Raw genomic sequence first — 22,154 nt, 5'->3', positions numbered from 1 at the left:
CGTTGCCACATTGAATTATACCACATTCCCCATCTAAGTATATTGGGACAAAATCCCTGATATGTTTTTATTTCATGGGCGTCTTCATAGGCCTGTACACAAAAAAGCTTAATGTTGATTAATCTCACAAAATGGCAACCAATAATCACCGAAACGTGAATGTGTATTTCGATGTACTTTGTTGGACAAGTCACACAACAACAATTGCAAATGTTGGAACTCAGTGTGCAAAACATTGTAAAGCACCACGCCTAATATCACGCCTCATCTAATTAAAAGAGAATTTAAGACCTTTACAATCATGAAAATATGGTAAGTTGAAAAAAAAACTTGGGAGACCAAAATCGGTGAATATGCGGGGCCGCGAACGGTGAACCCCGAATGGGCAAGGGCTGACTGTACGATGAGATGCAATGTGATACGACAGTGACATCACTTTTTTGTCATTAGGACAAATTTTTGTGGTGTTAGCACGCCCTAAAAATATTCTTAAGACTACCTCCCCCCGATTTGGTTGTTCAAAAACACTCACATAAACTCTCTCAGTTCATCAGTACGACACTAATATTAGCCATTCTAGACAGAGGGCAATAGATATGAATGACTGTATTGTCTGGCTACGTGTGTTGCAGCATTATTTGTGTTCAATTCTATTTAGCATTAGCATTCAAATTGGTGGACTCAAAAGCGATGTGGTTGTTTCAAATAGAAACGGTGTAATTCTCTTTGTTTTACGTTTAGTTTGACGGAAAACTTTAATTTGAGTCACTTGTACCGCCGCGATGTTATGATGTGATACGATATGATGCAAAATGAACTCTATCTTAGCATGCTGGAGACATACTGTAAGACAAAGGGATAGTGCTATTTTTTTTTCGTATCATTGAGCAGAAGGGATGCCACATATTAATATGTGACATGATGCATTACAATGCGGTACGACGCGATCATAACCTCTGGAGTTGTAATACATGTTGTAGACAACAACTTCGGGAAATAAAGTACGACGGGTACATTTTCAATCCAGCTTCAAGCAAGGAAGTTGACCCTGCCTCTGGAAAGGGGGGGTGGGGGGGGGGGAAATCAACTTTCTCATCACGACAGCAACCCAATCGCATGTCTTCTCATTTTAATACAATGCAATCAGCTCCCTCACTGCAGCTGGCAATCGTGTTCCGCACCGCACACCATCCCGGGCTCCAGTCTGTTATCCCTCAATGCCATCAAATCTTTACGGGCCTCCGGTACCGCACCGAGATTGCAAATCATCCCCGGCCGGGATTGGCGACACCCTCCCCTGTTAAAGGAATCATACGTGTATCTGCTCCTCACGGCATCCATAAATAACAAAAAAAAAAAATACCGTAGGCGACTCGGCCTTCTCGCCTCCCGCGGCTCCGTTTGTCCTCGTTTATTTCGTGTAGTGGCGGCGGTGAGGTTTAATGGTCCCTTTGAATCTGTGGGTCGGAGCTAAAATAGATTCTGTACATGTAAAATGTACAAAAAGATTGTTCCAAGCACCTTGCACAGTTTTTGGGATGGACAGCTAGGACACCAAGTGTATTTTAGATAGAACATAACTTTAAATAACTTCATATCTCTCCGATATTTTAGGAAGACATGCAGAATCTAAAGAAACAATCTAATCATTGTTACTTTTATCGACACTGCCAAAACGGTATCAAAACTTTGTTCTAAATTTTTCATATAGAAACCCTCTCGCGAATGCTTCTAAGAACATAACAATAGATATGATTAAAAATTAACATACTGTAGCTCCCCGATGCACATTTGGCAACCTTGAACGCGAGGAGGACATTTAAACTTCCGGAGTGCTCGGAGAAAAATACGACAAAGAAAGGCCAGAGCCAAAATTAATCAAACCTCAGAACGGTGAGGCGAATGCGAACGCCACGAAGTCCACCAAGCTGCCAACATCTAGTTCTGTTCTGAAAATGGCGGCACGGTGGAGCAGCTAGAAAGCGTTGGCCTCACACTTCTGATGACTGGGGTTCAATCCCGGCCCTCCCTGTGTAGCGTTTGTATGTTCTCCCCGTGCCTGCGTGGGTTTTCTCTGGCCACTCCGGTTTCTTCCCACATCCCAAAAACATGCAACATTAATTGGACGCTCTAAATTGCCCGTAGGTGTGATTGTGAGTGCGATGTGCCCTGCGATTGGCTGGCGACCAGTTCAGGGTGTACCCCGCTTCCTGCCCGTTGACGGCTGGGGTCAGCTCAAGCATTCCCGCGACCATCGTGAGGATAAGCGGCTAAGAAAATGGATGGATGTCCTGAAAATACCTTCAAAAAGGGACCATCCCTCTAAAACACCCCCAAATCTGTTTGTCTGACAAAATAAATGATTCAAGTGCATTACTTAAGTTAATTCCCCAGGAAATAACGTTTTCCCTGATAGAAATAAAGCAACATATAATGAGGAGGGCGGCGCAGGTTGGAGAGGGCGATCAGTCGCTGATGCCAAATCATCACCCGTGAAGAGCGGTCGCACCTTGTTAAACGCGTCCCCGAAAGTCTCGGCCAGCTGCTTGGCCTCTCGCTGTATGGATGATGCTAATCAGCCCGCGGCGGGAAGAAGCGACTCTTGACCTCGGAGCTGTCACTCGCGTTCACGCCGGCACCGGTTCGCCACACTCGGAAGGGCGCAGTCACTTTTTGACGATTTCAACTCCCCCCCCCCCCCCCCCAAATCCTCAACCCATCCCACCTTCTACAACAATGTTGTGATAAACTGAGTCCAGCTGTCTTATTGTTTATAATGGACCAGCTGACTCCTGGAAAGAGACTGGACACACCCTGGACGCTTCACCGGTCAACTGTGTGGCACATTTGACAAACAACTATTCCCCCCTTCACGTTCAACACCTCTGGTCACGTATATCAAAAACTGCTCCAACAGAGATTCAAACCCTCATCTCCAGACTCTGACGCGGAAGTGAATTAAAGGAATAAGGCCTCTATTTTTCCATTGATGGTACATCTGTGGCGAGGTGCAAATGCTGTCGTATCGCTCACTCCGCGTTTGCCAATTTAACAGGCAGGTTTTTGCCAAGATGTGTCTTCCGACACAGCAAAAGTGTATCCGTGCAGATGTGGAATGACAATTTGGTGGCAGAAAGTTCATCAGAACTTATCCCTGCTCAGCCAATGTTCCCTCTAAACTGCGCACGTTCATAATTGTGCAACGCTGATGCAGTCTCTTGGCAGATATTCGGCGTTGCGCGCAAAAAAAACAAAACAATAATCCAATACAAATTGAAAGTATAACATACAGATATTCATTTTTTGGCATTTTCCAATGTGATTCAATGAGTGAGGGATGACTGGTTGTTACATCTGATGGCACAATTCACATACGTACTGTAAAAAATGAAAAGAAGCCGCCACTGGTTTCTTTCAGGCAGCACACGGAACTTTGTCTAACAACGACCGCTGCTTTGCCACACTCTTTTTTCCTAATTTACCTTACACCCCCCCCCCCACGCCGCTCTTAAAGACGTACATTCATAATTACAAGTGTTACAGTACTTAAGCAGCCCATCAATGTGTTTTATAATGACAGCGTCCACCACCGGTGCTTTAGTTCGCAACACAGTCTGGGCAACGTAGAGCAAAGAGGAGCTATTATATTGTATATTAACATTTGTATTGATATTAATGGAGAATGTTAAAAAGTGAGTTGAAAGTTGAAACGGGTTGTTTTAGGATGCAATGACTGTCTGAGTATGTGAATAATCGGAGAAAAAGTGGTTAAACTAGACGAGATTATCTCTTTTCCGACTGGGAAAGGTCCGGTCTGAAGCCAAAGTGGAAAGTGCAGGATGAGATGGTGTGTCATTTTAAAATTCCACCTTGGCACAGCCTGATCCAGAATAAAAACATCGACAAGACGGACAGTGCACAAAAAGCTAATTCTGTATTTTAAATATAGGAGGCAACATAATATCAACTTTAAAACGATTTGGGAGCATCATCATCATCATCATCATCATCATCTGCCCCCCCCACCCCTCTCCACACACACACACACACACAAACACACACACACACACACACACACACGTCGTCAGTAGCTCACAAGAGGCTGCAGATCTTGGGGTAAAAAAGTCTGGGCACCCCTGATCTACGCTTTTATGAGAGGGGACCCGCTCACAGTGTCCATTACCCCACCTACCACGACCCGTGACAATTCTGCACTCTCGCACGAGTCGCCGCAGTTACACATTGTTCTCTTCTGCACAAAGATGTCTCCGCCAAGACTGTCATTCTGCCACATTTAAAGGGAATGACAAGAGCCGCTTTTATTAGTGGGGAACGAAGTCAATTGGTAACACAGCCACACCGTAATCTGCCGGGGTCCGCTGGTCTACGAAATAACCTACGCCGGTCTACCCCACGACCCTGGGACTCACTGAAGCAGATTTGCACCAGTCACAAAAACAGGGCCCGAAATCCTTGCGGATCAATTAAGACTAACCCTGACCTCTGATTTTATACTTTCCTCGAGTCCTGTCTGTACCAGATAATGGTCTTAATCTGGTCTTGGAATGCTTCGAAAATGCCCCAAAAGCCTGAACTTGCGTTTGATATATAAAATTGTTGTCCATTAATGCAAATTCTTTCTCCAACTTGCATTTATGGAGCGCGGCCTCTGTCAAGCATCAAAGCACACACGCACAGACGACGTCAAACGGGAGTAACGAGGGCGCCGAGGCGATAGCGAGCGAGAACGAACAAGCGTTTTTCTGAGGATCTGCTTATTTGAAGTCTTTTGATCTGAGTAATATTAATGCGCAGCTGAAAGAGACGCAGCGGGATATTGTAACAGAGGACCTGAGCTTTTGCTCTCCACACGGGTAAACCCATCGTACAGTTTGCCGCTTGTTTTTTTTCTTCCAAGCTGGCACTCGATGCCGTTAATGCACAGCAGCGACTGTTCTTGCAGAAAAATGATGGGCTCAAGAAAACGGGCACGCAAACAAAAGAACCTTTCCTGAAGTGACAGATGCCCTTTTGAGGCTGCCGATGTGATGGTGCAAACGGGAAAGCCGAGGCAGGAGGGCCGCACTGTGAAACTCGGCTAACTGACTGACTGAATGTTTTTTTTTTTTTTTAAATGAAGAGTATTTTTAATACCCCCTACCTTGAATTCAAGATGCTAATTGAGTTAACGTGCATGTAAAAAGGCAGATATGCTTTCAATAATGATGCGAAGTATTGTTAGGATTGGTGCGAATAACGTAAGGAAAAATTGTTGGGAACTTCAATTGAATTTAATTTGGACTTGAATGTTTTTCCATGGGGCGGCACGGTGGAACAGCTGGTAAAGCGTTGGCCTCACAGTTCTGAGGACACGGGTTCAATTCCCGCCCCGCCTGTGTGAAGTTTGCATGTTCTCCCCGTGCCTGGGTGGGTTTTCTCCGGGCACTCCGGTTTCCTCCCGTATCCCAAAATCATGCAACATTAATTGGACAGTCTAAATTGCCCGTAGGTGTGATTGTGAGAGAGACTGTTTGGCTCTATGTGCCCTGCGATTGACTGGAAACTGGTTCAGGGTGTAACCCACCTCCTGCCCGTTGACAGCTGGGATAGGCTCCAGCACTCCCTGCAACCCTCTGAGGATAAGCGGCAAAAAAAAAATGGATGGATGGATGTTTCCCATGTCTCTACATTGATGTTCGGCTTTTGTCAAAGTTTGTAATCTCGTGTCATTTTAATCTGAATTAGTGTCTCCATTTCTGGAAATGTTAAAGCGGTTTTGCGTTGGTCAGTCTGGTTTCTCTTATGTTCTGTATATGACATTAATAACATGACAGGTGTCAAACTCAAGGCCTGCGGGCCAGAACCGGCCCGCCACATGATATTGTGTGGCCCGCGAAGGCAAGTCATGGATGTCAACTTCCATGATTCTTGGGAAAATCTGTACTAAAAATTCAAGTTGTGAGATCCTAAATGATAACCTTCAGATATTACAAGCATTTTTTGTTACCAAACACGAACAATCTTTGAAAAACCCAACACCCCTTGATTTCTGATTCTAAAATTAGTTCATATATTTCATGTGTAAAAATGATGAGGCGATTAAACAATGTTATGATTTCACAGTCACAACGGCCCTCCGAGGGAAACCCTACTTACAATCTGGCCCGCGACAAGAATGAGTTTGACACCCCTGTGTACACCGCATCGGGGGTGACCAGATAATGGAGGTCGTTGGGAAATGAACAGTACAGACGGAAATCGAAAAGAACTGAGCGATCCTGAACGTCGGTGTTCAAATATCTGTCGATTAAAGAAATGTTTTTCGTGAGCGTATCAGGTGGTACCATTAAGATATTTGACTATTACAGTCATGTGGCCGTGACCTACCTCAAGTTACGGACATTTAACTCATTGCAAAAACATTTTGCTCAGATTTTGTATTGAAGTCGCCCCTGTTTTAAATGCTCTCGCTTGCTTTATCTACTCCACGGATAAATCCACGTCACACCGTGGCGGCAGTTGAAATTCCTTGTCGCCGCCTTTCATCTCGCGTGCTGAGACAGGAACAGTCAGATTACGTTGAGGAGGCGTCTTAAAGGGGAGCCGATCTCCCTGCCTCTTTGTGTGACAACGCCAAAGCACAGCAGAGCGCTCAGCCGGCAGAGTTGGGTCATTAGAGAGGCTGCCGAGCCGCGGGTGTAAAGCACGCCTCGGGCGGTGTTTACATTACAAGAATACTGATCGCGCGGCACCCCGCCGCACAAGCGAAACCTCGTCATCCGTGTGCCGTTTCTGTTTAATCTCATCTTGGAAATTAGAGCCGGTACAAAGTGAAATACGGCGGCACCGTGAAATGCGAGTTGAATTTGTTCCATGGTCGTGTTCCGAACTCAATCTCAAATTCTTTTTTCCACCATTCCAATGAGTAAAAAGCCCCCACAAAGCAACATTTTTTTAAATCAATTAGAAACACTATAGAACATTGTGTTTGATAAAAACATTTAATAATAACATCATTAAATAGAATGTAGAGAATTACAAAGTGCATTCAGATTAATTCACTGTGACAACTGAGGTCTACAACTTGCTATCATACAGTCGGGCAGAAACAAACGAAGAAGAGTTTCATCACTACTCCAAGTCAGTAAGCTCCAGCACTATGAGCTGGTTATTATTATATTGGTTTCCCATATATGTTGATTCACTGTTTGTGTTCAATTATTCATTGCTTTAAGGGTTATAACACCACCAAAGTTTCCATTTGTTAGCCCATCTATGGCATTTTAAATTGTTTGTTGTTGGAAAGTGTGCTCAGTACTTTGAGCTGTTTTTGTATCCCTCCCCCAACATTTGTATTTTTCCCTTTTGTATATTTTTGAGCAGATATAGTTGGCTAGTATTCATTTTATTAATTTGGAATTCCTTTCTATTTTGACAAGATTTTTATATTCCTGTGCAACATCTTTAGTCATTATGCCCAGTAGTTTGGTGTCATTTTCTCATTTTATACCCTTTTTAATGATCACATTATACATAAATATCAAACATTCTGGTAGTTTTCATTAAATATTTCTGTATTTCTCATCTATTTGTGATATATTTGTGTTTTTATGTCTGTGTAAATTATGATTTTTCATCTAATACTATATACATCACCCATCCATCCATCCATCCATTTTCCTGGCCACTTATCCTCACAAGAGTCGTGCGAGTGCTGGAGGCTTATCCCAGCTATCTTCGGGCAGGAGGTGGGCTACACCCTGAACTGGTTGCCAACCAATCACAGGGCACATAGAGACAGACATACAACACTCACACTCATAATGTCACCTTGGGGCAATTTAGAGTCTCCAAGTAATGCATGTTTTTTGGGATGTGGGAGGAAACCGGAGTGCCCGGAGAAAATCCACACAGGCATGGGGAGAACATGCACGCTCCACACAGGCGGGGCCGGGATTTGAACCCCGGTCCTCAGAACTGTGAGGCCAACGATCTAACGAGGTGCTCCACCGTTCCGCCCTACATCACCTAAGCAATGTTTTATTTATCTAACCTGTAATTCCTCATGTATTATTATTATTTTAAAGGAATTGCATTTTTGTCTAATAATTATTAATAAGGCAGCACGGTGGAGCAGCTGGTAAAGCCTTGGCCTCACAGTTCTGAGGACTCTGGTTCGATACCGACCCTCCCTATGTGGAGTTTGCATGTTCTCCCCGTGCCTGCGTGGGTTTCCTCCGGGCACTCCGGTTTCCAAAAACATGCAGCATTAAATGGACACTCAAAATTGGCCGTAGGTGACATTATTCGTGCGACTGTTGTTTGTCTCTATGTGCCCTGCGATTGGCTGCCAACCAGTTCAGGGTGTACCCCGCCTACTGCCCATTGACAGCTGGGATAGGCTTCAGCATTCCCCACGACCCTTGTGAGGATAAGCGGTAAGAAAATGGATGGATGGGATTATTAATTTTTCTTTTTCTAATAATGGTCAGTCACAAAGTGACATCACAACCAAGGAATATTTGGTGCTGCTGTAATGACTGCATTGATAGGACCGAAAAGAGGAGGCGGGACTTAAACAGAAACAAGTCACAGCTGAGTGAGTGAACTCCGTGAGCATTATGTCAAAAGATTTTTCTTGTACATCCAGAAAAACTGGATGTGCAGGGGGGGGGGGGGGAATCAAATAAAAGGATGTGTGGTCACTCTGGATTTCTCGCCCCCTATGCGCATCTCAAATCTAACATTTCAAAAGCACAATTCGCTGGCTATTATTTGACCAGTTCATGATGAAAGTCACTCGCCGCGAGCGGAGTCGAACGGCGTCCCTAAATGCCTCTGCGCTCCCTCGCCGTTTGCAGACAGCTGTGAACAGCCGTTACATCACCCTTGAATCATTCCTCGCAGAACCACAAAGATTAAGTCAAACAAAATCCGAAGCCTGCCCAGTTTTTCCATCGAAACGCCTCGGTGTGATCAAACAGAGTCCGGCCCCCTAACCGCGGTTCCAACGAAGACCCGAACATCAAACAACAAGACCCACCTCACACGCGCTCACCTTCAATATTGAATTCTCCATCTTGATGATGAACTGACTCCCAGGGGATTGACAAATACCCTCAAATGTCACAACAAGCTTGCTGTTTAATGATTGCTTTTGTGCATTTTCTTTTCCGCAAAGAAACCCGCTGGCTCTTTGTCGACTCGGCACAGCCACGTTAAATATTAAAAATAGCAAAGTGAAGAAACACTATTAAAAAATACATTAGAAATCGGACTCACCTTCAAAGCCATCATGGTAGATTGGTTGCGTTTTCTCTGTTTGTATATTTTCCTTCTAAAACTTGTGTATTAATAATATATTTTCATTTATTTCGATAACGCACTGTATTTGTATATTTTTCCAACACTGTCTAAGTGGTCTTAGTAAGTATACCCACACGGGTCATTTAAGTTTGTTTAAAGTAATGATTATTTGACGCATATTTATTAATATTGTACAGTGATGCGAAACAATACATCACACTATCAATACTTTGTCCCAACCCGAGAGATGTACAGCATTATTTGACACTTGTGTATCCTCGATGTTGTATGGTAAGCAGAAAAATGACAGCAAACTGCTGTACTGTACCTGAAACAATATTTGACGCTTTAATCCTGTTTTAGAAGAAAAAAACTATTAATATTTAGACACTTATATATCAATACAAGATATTAAAGAGAAACGATACATCTCCATATCCATATTTCATCCCACCTAAGGTTAAAATATAAAGCAATACTGTATCATGAACTAAAACTATATTGATCTTTAGTCCCATCCCTAATTGATATTTGATTCCGACATGATGTATCAATACAGAAACCTACACAAATATTATACATCAGGATGCCGTTCATCTGTCCCACCGCTAGTTAAAAACTGAGTTATATTTCCTGATTATGTCTGTACACAGAATATTTTTTTTTAAAAAAAAACCGTCACACAGAGCTAAAACTAATTTAGGGATGCCAAAAAACTCCTTTTAGACTTTATTTTCCTATTATTAAATAAAAATTCCCATAATAATCACCCACATTACTCCAAACATGCATTCTCATCTAATTTTCAAGGTATATTAATTTAAATCCTTCAAATTGCATACGTAAGGGTACAGAATATAAGACAACTAATTGCTAAATACTAAATGTTGTCAATTGCGGTTACCGTTAGCGCGCTAGCGATTACCAGTTTAGGTAAATGCATAATTAACTAACCACTATTTACTTCCCGCATACAACATGATGTACTTTAATCTATGTGTCTAAAAAAAAAAAAAAAAAAAATCACTTACAGGCGCTCCTCTGTCCTTTTGGCAAACTTTATCAGCGGTCTCACAACAAGTCCGTCTGCAATACGTGTCCGTGTGAAATATCACATCCGACGGCGAAAACATAGTTCCGGGAAGAGTATTTACTGGGATCCCAACGGCGCTGACTTAGCCAAGTTATACGATTCTTTATTTTTTTTCCACACCTATAAATTATTAAATACTTGTTTATTAACAATGCATTTATCGACGGAAATTACTCATACTGCAGCAACATTGATATTTTGTCCCAGCTCTATGGTTAGAACTGATTCATAATTATATATGTATCAAGACTGCAGCATAAACATAAACGACATCTCCCAAAATTAACAATTTGTCCCATCCTGAGTTGATATTTGATGCATCAGTGTTGTGTCATAAACGGAACTCATATGTTACGATATTGATATTTTATCTCAGGACAAGTTAAAATTGGTGGAATGGTGGGGCCATAGAGCATTGGCCTCACACTTCTGAGGACGAGGGTTCAAGCCCGGCCCTCCCTGTGTGGAGTTTGCATGTTCTCCCCGTGCCTGCGTGGGTTTTCTCCGGGTACTGCGGTTTCCTCCCACATCCCAAAAACATACAACATTAATTGGACGCCCTAAATTGCCCATAGGTGTGATTGTGAGTGCGGCTGTTTGTCTCGATGTGCCCTGTGATTGGCTGCCGACCACTTCACGGTGTACCCCGCCTTCTCCTGCCCGTTGACAACTGGGACAGGCTCCAGTACTCCCATGAATGACCCTTGTGAGGATAAGCAGCTAAGAAAATGGATGGATGGACAAGTTAAAACTGATCAAGATTTTACACTTATGAAACTGACCAAAACAATCATAAAAAGGTAATGTGATGCATCCAAATATCTTTAATTTGTTCCCACCTCTGGCAAAAAAAAAAAAAAAGGAAACAAAACATGAAAATACAAATCTTGAGTCCCGCCTCAATTTTGTAAACATAAGTAAAGAGACGCACCACTAAGTTGATTCCCGAATCAACGAAATAATCAATTTATGTACCTGACTTGTGAGCACAAGAGAGTTCCAGGCTCAGCCCGGTTAGCACGCGGTCGGCGCCCGCGCCTGCCTTCCAGCCGGCTGACCGAGCATTCCCCGCTAACGCAACATGACGACAGCCGTGGCAACTTTCACACTGGCCCCGCCGAGTCATCAATAATAAGACAAGGTGAGTCGGGGGAAGGCGGGTGACAGAAGGAGTGTGTTTGGGGGGGGGGGGGTTCCAGATGCGGATCTGTGACTTGACATGTGCTCTCCGTCAGAGTCCTGTCAGCCGGGGGTTAGACGGGTGAAGGTTTTGAGAGGGTGCGGCCCGTTCCTGTTGGATTTCTCCCAGTGACATCAAAGTGATGTGGTGTGGGGGGGTGACATGGCGTCGCGCTCACGTGGACGGGAAGTTCGTCACCCAGGTGAGTCAGTCCACCTCTTCGACGTAGGTGGAAGGAAACCAACCCACCTGGGAACAAGAAACCAACAAGAAACTTTAGGATGGCAGACTTCAACTGGATAAGTACATTTAGTGAGGGGTCGCCACAGCGTGCCGTCACAGATGAACGCTCATATTTGTTTGGCACAGTTTTTACGCCGGATGCCATTCCTGACACAACCCCTCTCGAGGAGTAGAGGCCCCAGTGAGATAAGAACTCACGACCACTGGTTTACCAAACATTATAACCACTGAGCTGTGGGGCCTCTGCCTCGTGCGTGTGGTGTCGGTCGGTCGGCCGCCATGAAAATCCTCTCGTGGGATTTGTTTTCGAGAAGAAACAGGAAGTGACGTACATGGCACGACCGCCCTCGAGTGGACTCGTTTGTTTCTATTAGTTTTACCTCCGGGGAGGTAGCTCGTTGTTCCTTCGTGTTAGCCAAAATGGCGGCTCGTTGCATTGCTGGACATTGCTTGAACACTGGAGAATGGATTTACCCTTCGTAAGTTTGCGAGAAACCCGGTTCGTCGTGACAAATGGATTGCACGGGTACAAAGGACGAGAGCTTCGTGGATTCCAAATGACAGGTAGGTGTGTATACAGCTACTAAAATAAAATAATAGTTTGGGGCGGACCACATAATCCGTCTCTCATAATGTAACAAAAGATCTGCATACGTATGACAGGGGTGCTAAATGTGTCGATATGCCCGTCGGACAGCTTCTGCGTCGGCTCGCCAGCGAAGGCTGCCACGTTACGATGCGGTAGCCTTCGCCAGCTTCGGCGCCGGCTGGGCTGGCTCATCTTCGGCACCGAGGTGGCTTATCACGGTGCCGAGCCGGGCCGCTTTACGGTGTTGTCATCCTTCCCGGCCTCGTCGGCCGGGGTGGCTCGTCGCGGCACCGGGCTGTGGTGGCTCATCTCCGCTGCGGAAGTGGATCGGACGGGAGGCGGTTTGGCCGTGATCGCATATCATCGGAATATGGCTCGAAACAATAGGGTAACATCGCCCTGGTAACTTCACTCGGTTGTGAGATGTTCGAAAAGTGCTTCCGTGTCAGAAGGGGCGTGTCCCACAGTCGGGTCCACAGGGTGTTTTCAATGGCGAATGTCCGGGCAGGAGATGCAGCCAATATGGCGACCACTTGGATGTCGTCGAATGACACTTCCGCAACTTTGCGCACGGATGACGCGCTCTCCGCTCATATTTAGTTTTTCGTATAGACATTGAAGTGAATAACGTTCTTTGTATTTTTCATTACAATATCGAATTTCGAATGTTTACATGGATGACACTTGACCTTTAATTTGTCACAAATTCACCCCCAGCCATTTTTTAACTAGAAGACCCCCCCCCAAAAAAAACCCAACAATTTAAAAGCTTGATAATTTAGCAAAAAGAGCATTATATGCATAAGAGTCAGTGCCACACCTTGCCCGCCAGCTCCCCCTTCCACCATCCGTCGGGCGTCTTGGTGTAGATGTTGACGACGTCTCCCCGCAGTAGAGACAGCTCCCAAGAATCTCTGCCGCTGAAGTCGTAGCGAGCAACGGCCACGGCCGCCGCCCTCGGAGAGAACACTGGCGGAACATGCAGCGGTTTCAAAAGTGATAAAAAAAAAAAAAAAAAAAACGTGCGGGAAAGGTGACATCCAAGCATTTCTAATAACGGGGTGGCCTCGATTTCTCACAAACGGGGATGCACACTACATTGCGGAGAAAGAGGAAGATCATCTTGAACATGCAACGGTTTCAAAAGTGAAAATAACATGCAGGAAAGGTGACATCCAAGCATTTCTCATGAACGGGGATGCACACCGCATTGTGGAGCAAGAGCAACATCATCTATAACACGCCAGAGGAAACTTGTCCAGAACTTCAAAGATTTTTGATGTTTTGGTTGGCGACATGGTTCAAATAGTCAAAAGTGATATATGATCGTTTTAAGGGGAAACCATACATCACGACGTCGATATTTTGTCCGCTCCTACTTAAAATGAATCCATATATATTTATCAATAGGCCTACGTAAACAAAAATCAACCCCTAGCTTAAAACTGGCATTTACTTTATGTATTGATACTGTATCACAAATAGATGTGATTTTTTTTATTTTTCTCATAACTACTTAATGCTGATGGTGATTGTGTCAATACTGTATCATGGACACAATCCATCCATCCATTTTCTTAGCCGCTTATCCTCACAAGGGTTGTGGGGAATGCTGCAGCCTATCCCAGCTGTCAACGGGCAGGAGGCGGGGTACGCCCTGTACTGGTCGCCAGGCAATTGCAGGGCATATAAAAACAAATAGCCACACTCACAAATCACACCTACGGGCAATTTAGCGTGTCCAAATAATGTTGCATGTTTTTGGGATGTGGGGGGGGGGGCATGGGGAGAACATGCAATCTGCACACAGGCGGGGCCAGGATCGAACTCACGTCCTCAGAAGTGTGAGGCTGATGCTTTACCAGCTGAACCACCGTGCCGCCATGAACACAAACTATATATTTTTAAATTAATAGTTAAAATTGATCAATATTTGACATGTATTAATTCGCTATTGCAGCACGGTTGACCAACTGGTTAGAGCATTGGCCTCACAGTTCTGAGGACCCGGGTTCAAATCCCGGCCCTGCCTGTGTGTAGTTTGGATGTTCTCCCCATGCCTGTGTGGGTTTTCCCAGGGCAGACTTTAAATTGCCCATAGGGCATAGGGCTGGGACCAGTTCACGGCGTAACTTGGCTCTTTCCCAGAGTTAGCCGGGAGAGGCTCCAGCACTCCTACAACCCTCGTGAGGATAAGCAGCTCATAAAATTCATGGATGGATGGATACTACACCATAAGCAGAAACGATACATCACACATCAAATTTTGTCAAAAGGCTATTTATGTGCTCCGGTAGGTGCTGCTGTTTTGTTCAGCAACAAAGTTGAAATGAGCTCAGTAGTAATTTCAGCTGTATGAATGATAATAATACACAGTAACAGCATTTATTAAATGTTATTTTTATGTGTTTTGGTTCCATTTTGAAACCCCACTTGCGCTATTATCAATTGTTCTTCACCATGTCATTTTAAATCCCATCCCGACTCGAACAGCGCCACCGGCTGGCTGGCCGCCTGGCGAGCATCAAATTATTTCGTCTTTTTTGCATTATTTATTAGCGAAGTCAAGAAAAAACACACAATGTCACGCGGCAAGACCGGAGAGCAGAGAAAGGCCGTGTAGCTGTACCTGACCAGAAAGGAGAGGAGGAGGGAGGAACAAAGCTGCAACCACCAGGAGTAACTACACACACAGACCAAAAAAAAAAAAAACAGCCAAAAGAGAGAGAAAGAGAGCGAGAGAGCACACGGATCGAGAGTTAAAGGAGAAAGAGAGAGCAAAAAGTTGGCAAAGTCAAAGAACAAGCAAAGGAAACAACACCGAGTGGGAGAGAAGAGTGAGAGGAGGTCCCAACGCATCTATTTTCACTCACATTTGCCAAGATGAAAAGTGAACTTCTATACAGATAATTACTCAACTGCAGAAGGGATGGAAGTATACTGAGAGCTTTATTTGGCTCAGTTTTTTTTTTTTTTTTTTTTAAATCATATATAGTTTTGTATGGGGCAGCACGGTGGCACAGCTGGAAAGTTTTGCCTCACAGTTCTGAAAAAAACATTAATTGGACACTCTAAATTGCCCGTAGGTGTGATTATGAGTGTGACTGTTTGTCTCTACGTGCCCTGCGATTGGCCGGCAACCAGTTCAGGGTGTACCCCCGCATCCTGTCCGTTGACAGCTGGGATAGGCGCCAGCGCTCCCCGCGACCCTCGTGAGGATAAGCGTCCAAGAAAATGGATGGGTGGATAGTCATGTATCCTCTTCATTCATTGGCCAATGGTGAAGTCACGAGTGTGCTCAATGAACTCTGCCTAGCAACAAGAGCCCTGACCAATGCAGGTTATAAATGGGAAGTGTTGTACAAATACATTTTATTATGTAAGTACAATAAGTTTCTTTCGGCTTGTCCCGTTAGGGGTCGCCACAGCGTCAAATCTCAGATGAACGGTGTGTAATTGTTTTCATTGGTTTGTCCCCTATGAACTCTGCGTACAATCAGATTTTATTATTAAATATTAATTGTTTTCTTTGGCTTTTGAAGCGATTGTGCTTGCGCCCTATGAACTTTGCCAGCAACATGTGTCACGTCATGTCATCATCCAAGTCGCTTATCTTCACAAGGGTTGCGGGAAAGCCGGAGCCTATCCCGGCTAGCTTTGTGCGAAAAGGCTGACTACGCCCTGAACTGGTCGCCAGTCAGTCGCAGGGCAGATATCGACAGCATCACTGAGCGGAAATCGACACCGCGCTGCCCGCGCCAAAGGCAGGCGTGTGTACCACTACAAGCAACAAGTAGCTACGCAAATGTCTGTGAGAAGTATCTTTTACCAGGAGTTTTATTTATCTATGTATTTCAAACTAGACATAGCTTAGCATTATTTTATTTTTTTGACTGCTCTCTGGAGCTAATGTGTCTTTGCCCCTTTAAACTCTGCCTAGTAACAAATGGCCGAGCTAATGTCCGCGGGAGGCTTCTGTTGAGATAGGCCTTTTAAAATTTCTATAAATATGGATTAGGATCATTATTTTCCATCGACCTTTGGGACAGTTCAACTTGCGTCCTGTGAACTCTGCCCGGCAACAAGTGACCAGTCAAATTTCACGAGGCGCATTAAGCGTCTCGTCAAATAAATGCTTCTCTGACAGTCAATCATAAGTAAGGATTATTATCTTCAGATTTGTTCTCTTTTGAGTCGTTCGGCAGCTGCACCCCCCCCCCCATCTTATCAACACAGCTTCTTTTGATGGTTTAGATTTGTATTTATTTTGCGGTTTGGCACGGCATCTGTCCCTCCGCGGAAGCCGCTGCCCACACTCTCTGGCTCGAAATCTTCGGGGGCGGATGACTCCAGGCAGTAATAATCCATCCCAGAATGCACCGAGGCATCAGCGGATCCGTCAAGGCTTCTTGTCGCTGAATGGTGATGCCGCTTTGAAGGGGGACGAGGATGCAGGCGCGCACACACATCCACAAAAGGCTAACGTTAGCTTTGTTTTAGCAGTGGCGCTTGTTTACGTATTTTCCTTTCGCCCGCCTGCCGTGCTTTTTATTTTTTCCTCCCCCGGGTTGTGTTCCCGCCGCGAGACCCGGGGTTTCCCCCAGGTTTGTGTCAGTCACTCTTCTTCGACTTCTACTCGGCCGGCCGTGCAAGCGACATGTCATGTCCTGTCAGGAAAATTGTGCGCGGATCTCAGAGGCGAGCGGCATGACACTCCCGAGCAGGGAGGCTCCCGGTGCTGGCCCGGGGCGCCGGCCTTTAACTGGGAGCACTCTGGCGACTCCTGGTGAGCTGCCAGGTCTCCTCTCTGTTCGCTCTGCTTTCATCTTTACATTTTTTTTTTTTTTTTTGGGGGGGGGGGTTCAGGTATTTAATCATTGCGTCAACAAGCATACACCATGTGCAAATCACCATCGGAGGTGGTCTCCCTTCCCTGAACAGTTTCCCTACTGACATTTCGACTGTACCAAATTAAAGTGCATACCGCCTAATACCCTACTACCTTCCTCCTGTGCTTACTGAGTTCCTCTAAAATTCCCGACCGACTCGGGACCTTCTCACCCACCTCCCTGCTATACCCACCTACCCGCTGTACTTACATACTGTACCTACCTTTCGACACAACTAGTTACAGTACCACCTAACCTTGTAACCTTGATACCTACCGATCTAGCTTCTTACTGTAGCTACTTGCTACACACTGGCTCTACTTCCCAACACACTAGATCTACATCCCAACTTACCACCCTATCTACTTTCCCATTATATCTACCTACCTAACTACCTACCAAACAACCAAACCAAGCATCATGTTATTTTTTCCAAAAGTACCTATACCTACCAATCTTTTGTACCTACCTAAAGAATGGATCTAGCAACTGCACCTATCTACCCAAAGTACAGTGACGCCTCGGTTCTCGACCACAATCCGTTCCAGAAAATGGTTCGAGAAGTCATTTGTTCGAAAACCAAATTCATTGATCCCATTACAATGAATGGTAAAAGAAATAATGCGTTCCAAGCTTAAAAAAACTTGGCTTTTTAAAGCATTTTTTATGTTTTTCTGATAATAAACTGCATAGTAGAAATGCATGTATAGTTTGAATACTTCATATAATGAAATAATTTCAGAAATATATTTATTTTTTGCTCAAAATGTATGCTTTACTAGTGAAATACGCTAGGCTGGGAGCGCATTGCCGTATCTGTAGCGACTCGGCCCACAGCCTTGTAAACTTTTTTTTATTAACAAAAGTGCAGAATAACTTTAAACAAGCAAATTGCCTTCTTTGGAGCCATGATCGGGGGTTAATACGGTGGTCCTCCATAAGAAGAAAAACAACAGTCGCTACCGGGACACGTCTGTGTACAGAGGCTGCGTTTTACAGAATAACAAAAGTGTGCAAGCCCGTATTTTTTCGGGGTTGCGTTGTGGGTGGGTCAGCTGCTTCCGCCGCGCGCATTATGTTATTTCCGGGTTTATTCGGCGGCGTTCAGATCTGCCCGCGCCTAATAAGTTATTTCCTGGTTTTGTCGGGTGCGTTCGAGTACCGATTTCCGTTCGAAAACAGAAGCAAAAAAAAAAAAAATCTCAAAATTTTCATTAAAAAACGGGGACGTTCGAGAACCGAGGCTTTACTGTACTACCTACGGCACCTACCTACCCAAAGTACTGTATCTACTGTCCCTACTTAGTTACAAAGTAACTGAGTGTACCTGGCTCCCTACCTACCCACAAACTGCTTCGACATACCTTAAAGTACTTACCTACTGCACCTACCCACCTTAAGTACTGTACTGCCCTACCTACTTCCCTACTCTGCATAGCAGCTTACTGTACCGACTAATTATCCCCTCGTACCTACCTACCTACCTCGCCAGATGCAACAACCTGAGGGTCATTCAAGTCTATCGCATCCTATTTTCCCCATCTTTCTCACTTCATGCCGCCTTTTGTTCGTCTAACCACCTCATTACTGTAACGTCTTCACTACACGCCATCCCCTCACTCCTTCTTTCGGGAACGCATTCATTATTAAAGTCTGCGCATTGACACACCGCTGATGGCTTTTCGTGTGTAAACCGAATAGCTCCACAAAAGAGCACACGACAGGGCCATCAAATGAATTCAAACTTTTTCTTTTTTTTTTCATCCCAGCAACCATATCCGCGTCTAAGCTGGGAGCATCTTCGGCTGTCAGACACAGAAGCCTCTCCGGTGAAGTCTTTTGCAAGGGTGCACTCACCGCTGCCAGTCTTGCTAATGCCCCAAGGCGAGTTTCTGTCGGAGCATTCCCGGTAAGGGACGCGCAGATTGGTGTCGAGGCTGCTGAAGCCTTCTTTTAAAGAGTGCTGCTTGTAGTACTCCACCAGGTCCTGCACGAAACCAAAACACATCACTTCATGACATATAAATTGAGAGTGCAGCTAACTCCGGGCGGTCCTGTGACATGCATACAAACAATTTCCGCTAACCGCTTTATCTCACGCTATTGTCCTATAGCGACCCATAATTGGAATCATCCAAATTACTGTGCTAACCTACTTAGCATGCCTTGCCACTACCCACTGTACTTACCAACCAACTCTACCTACAGTGAAGAAAATAAGTATTTGAACACCCTGCTATATTGCAAGTTCTCCCACTTAGAAATCATGGAAGTGTCCGGAATTTTCATCATAGGTGCATGTCCACTGTGAGAGAGATCATCTAAAAAGAAAAATCCAGAAATCACAATGTGTGATTTTTTTAACAATTTGTGTGATACAGCTGCAAATAAGTATTTGAACACCTGTCTATCAGCTAGAATTCTGACCCTCAAAGACCTGTTAGTCCGCCTTTAAAAGTCCGCCTCCAATCCTTGTATTATCCTGAATCAGATGCACCTGTGTGAGGTCCTTAGCTGCATAAAGACACCACACAATCAGTAAGACTCAAACTTGTAACATGGCCAAGACCAAAGACCAAAACCAAGAAGTGGCTCCGTAAGAAACATATCAAGGTTCTGGCGTGGCCTAGCTAGTATCCAGACGTAAACCCAATAGAAAATCTTGAGAGGGAGCTGAAACCTGTCTGATCTAGAGAAGATTTGTGTGGAGTGGGCCAAAATCCCTCCTGTAGTGTGTGCAAAACTGGTGAACAACTACAGCAAACGTTTGACCTCTGTAAATGCAAACACAGGCTACTGTACCAAATATTAACATTGGTTTTCTCAGGTGTTCAAATACTTACTTGCAGCTGTATCACACAAATAAATCGTTAAAAAAAAAATCATACATTGAGATTTCTGGATTTTTCTTTTTAGATGATCTCTCTCAGAGTGGACATGCACCTACGATGAAAATTTCAGACCCTTCCATGATTTCTAAGTGGGAGAATTTGCAATATAGCAGGGTGTTCAAATACCTATTTTCTTCACTGTACTCCGTCTCTACCTTCCGATGACACCGACCTAGCTAAATTACCAACCTGCCTACTAACCCTATTTACCCACTACCAACCAAACAGTATTTTCTGGACTATAAGCCGCGACTTTCGTCACACGCTTATAACCCTGCGGCTTATACAATGACGCGGCTAATTTATGGATTTTTTTCTAACGGCTGCCAGGGGCGCTCGAGCAGAAAAGCTAAGAGTGAGACAGGTGGAATACATGTGTCGAGGAAAGACGCAAGTTTAATGTAACTTCGCGCTTTGTGCATTAAAATTCGCATGAACAGACCATCATCGTGGAAACTGCAAGAAGAAATGCATATGACGCAGCTTTAGGGTTAAAAGCAATGGAACTGGCCGATAAAGAAGGAAAGAGAGCTGATGGTGAGACATTGGAAGAAGGTAAAAAGTCGAAAAAAGCTTTCAGAGGGAAAAAAAGCAGGTAGCCTGAACCGTGTTGCTGCTGAGTTTCTGCCGTGTCACAGGCACTGTTTGGAAAGGAAAGCGAAGGTATATTATTAAAACTCTTTCTGTGTACCGTCTTTCTTTGTAACTATCTCGTGTTGTTGTGGCTTATGTATGTATGATTTTTCCTTTAAAAATGTACTGGGTTAGGCCTATAATCAGGTGCGGCTTATAGTCCAGAAATGATGCTACCTTCCATCTATGACTACCTACTTTACCTACCCGCCTAAGAAACTGTACTTACCTTCCTCGTGAAGCTACTTACTGTCTCCCCTCAGCGATTTTATACCATTTGTACCTACCTAACTACTCACTACTGCCTATTTTTCCCCCACTACTGGTTCACTTATTCTATTGATTTATTCATCTATTTAGTATGTTTTAATGACAGTGTTATTCAGCAACAAAACAGTCTGAACAGAAGAACATCAAAGAGAGAAGATCCCACTGATGTTTCACACACCGTGGAGTGTCTCGGAGCCTCACCAGCAGCGTTTTGAAGAGTCGACTCTCGGCGATGTAAAAACAGCCGTCCTTGGTCAGAATCTTAATGTGCTTGACTCTGTCGCTGAACCTGCGTCGGGATGAATAAGACATGCGCTGCTAATCAGCTCGACACGCTTCCGACGTCACGCGGGCCCACCCCTCCCATGTTGAAAGTCACGAAGGTCTGCAAGAGCACACTCGAGAAGGCTTCAGAACATTCCACATTCGCTCACGTCAAATGAAAGGAACGTCAACACGCTGTCATAGTTAACCCTCCTGGTACTTAACGTTAAAAAAATACAGGTACAGTGGTGCCTTAAGGTGCCACTGTCATGAAATGGATGATTTTTAGTATGTTATTAATGAAAAAAAAAACGCAGGCGGTATGGATCCAACCGTTTTTTCACCACAAAACAAGATTTTGACGTATATGGCTTTTTGTCACTCCCGCCATGAAAATCCTCCCGAGGGATTTGTTTTTTAACAAGAAGCAGGAAGTTACGCTAAGGGGAGTAGCGAACTCATGCGGACGCGTTTGTTTTGTATTAGTTTTACCTGCAGGAAGGTAGCTCTTTGTTCCTTCATGTTAGCCAAAATCCCGGGTCGTTGCATTGCTGGATATTGCTGGAACACTCTGGAGGATGGATTTACCCTTCATGAGTTTCCAAGAGACCCGGTTCGTCGTGAAAAATGGATTGAATGGGTGCAAAGGACGAGAGCTTTGTGGGTTCCAAATGACAGGTATGTGTGTATACAGCTACTAAAAAAAAATCAATAGTTGAGGGGGAGGACGTAATCCTTTCAGAATGTAACAAAAGATCCGCGTCTGTAAGTCAGAGGTGCTAAATGTGTCGATGTG

The 22,154-nt window shown here is 44.5% G+C and overlaps 2 protein-coding genes across 3 annotated transcripts in view; both read right to left on the bottom strand.

Annotated features, from left to right (window-relative positions):
- Positions 1 to 10,384, bottom strand: part of LOC133510397 (collagen alpha-1(XI) chain-like) — a 261,978-nt gene extending 251,594 nt beyond the window's left edge. Inside the window, exon 1 of the mRNA XM_061838240.1 lies at positions 10,338 to 10,384. The gene's annotated coding sequence lies outside the window, so the exon portion shown is untranslated. The remainder of the gene's footprint in view (positions 1 to 10,337) is intronic.
- Positions 10,385 to 11,262: 878 nt separating this feature from the next.
- The window catches only part of LOC133510401 (guanine nucleotide exchange factor VAV3-like), a 55,627-nt gene continuing 44,735 nt past the window's right edge, over positions 11,263 to 22,154 (bottom strand). The window contains exons 25-28 of one of the 2 annotated variants that reach the window (XM_061838260.1): positions 21,296 to 21,383; positions 19,158 to 19,287; positions 13,232 to 13,380; positions 11,263 to 11,828 (exon numbers count right to left, since the gene is read on the bottom strand). In XM_061838260.1, coding sequence (XP_061694244.1) covers positions 11,787 to 11,828; positions 13,232 to 13,380; positions 19,158 to 19,287; positions 21,296 to 21,383 — 409 coding nt within the window. In that variant the 3' untranslated portion in view covers positions 11,263 to 11,786. Of the gene's footprint in view, positions 11,829 to 13,231; positions 13,381 to 19,157; positions 19,288 to 21,272; positions 21,384 to 22,154 lie in introns of those variants that run through there. The other variant, XR_009797600.1, reaches the window with a different exon arrangement.

The sequence above is a fragment of the Syngnathoides biaculeatus genome, chromosome 13 (assembly GCF_019802595.1).
Source record: "Syngnathoides biaculeatus isolate LvHL_M chromosome 13, ASM1980259v1, whole genome shotgun sequence".
NCBI lineage: Eukaryota > Metazoa > Chordata > Actinopteri > Syngnathiformes > Syngnathidae > Syngnathoides > Syngnathoides biaculeatus.
The sequence above is the reverse complement of the archived record's forward strand: the minus strand, read 5'-3'. Positions and strand labels throughout refer to the sequence as shown.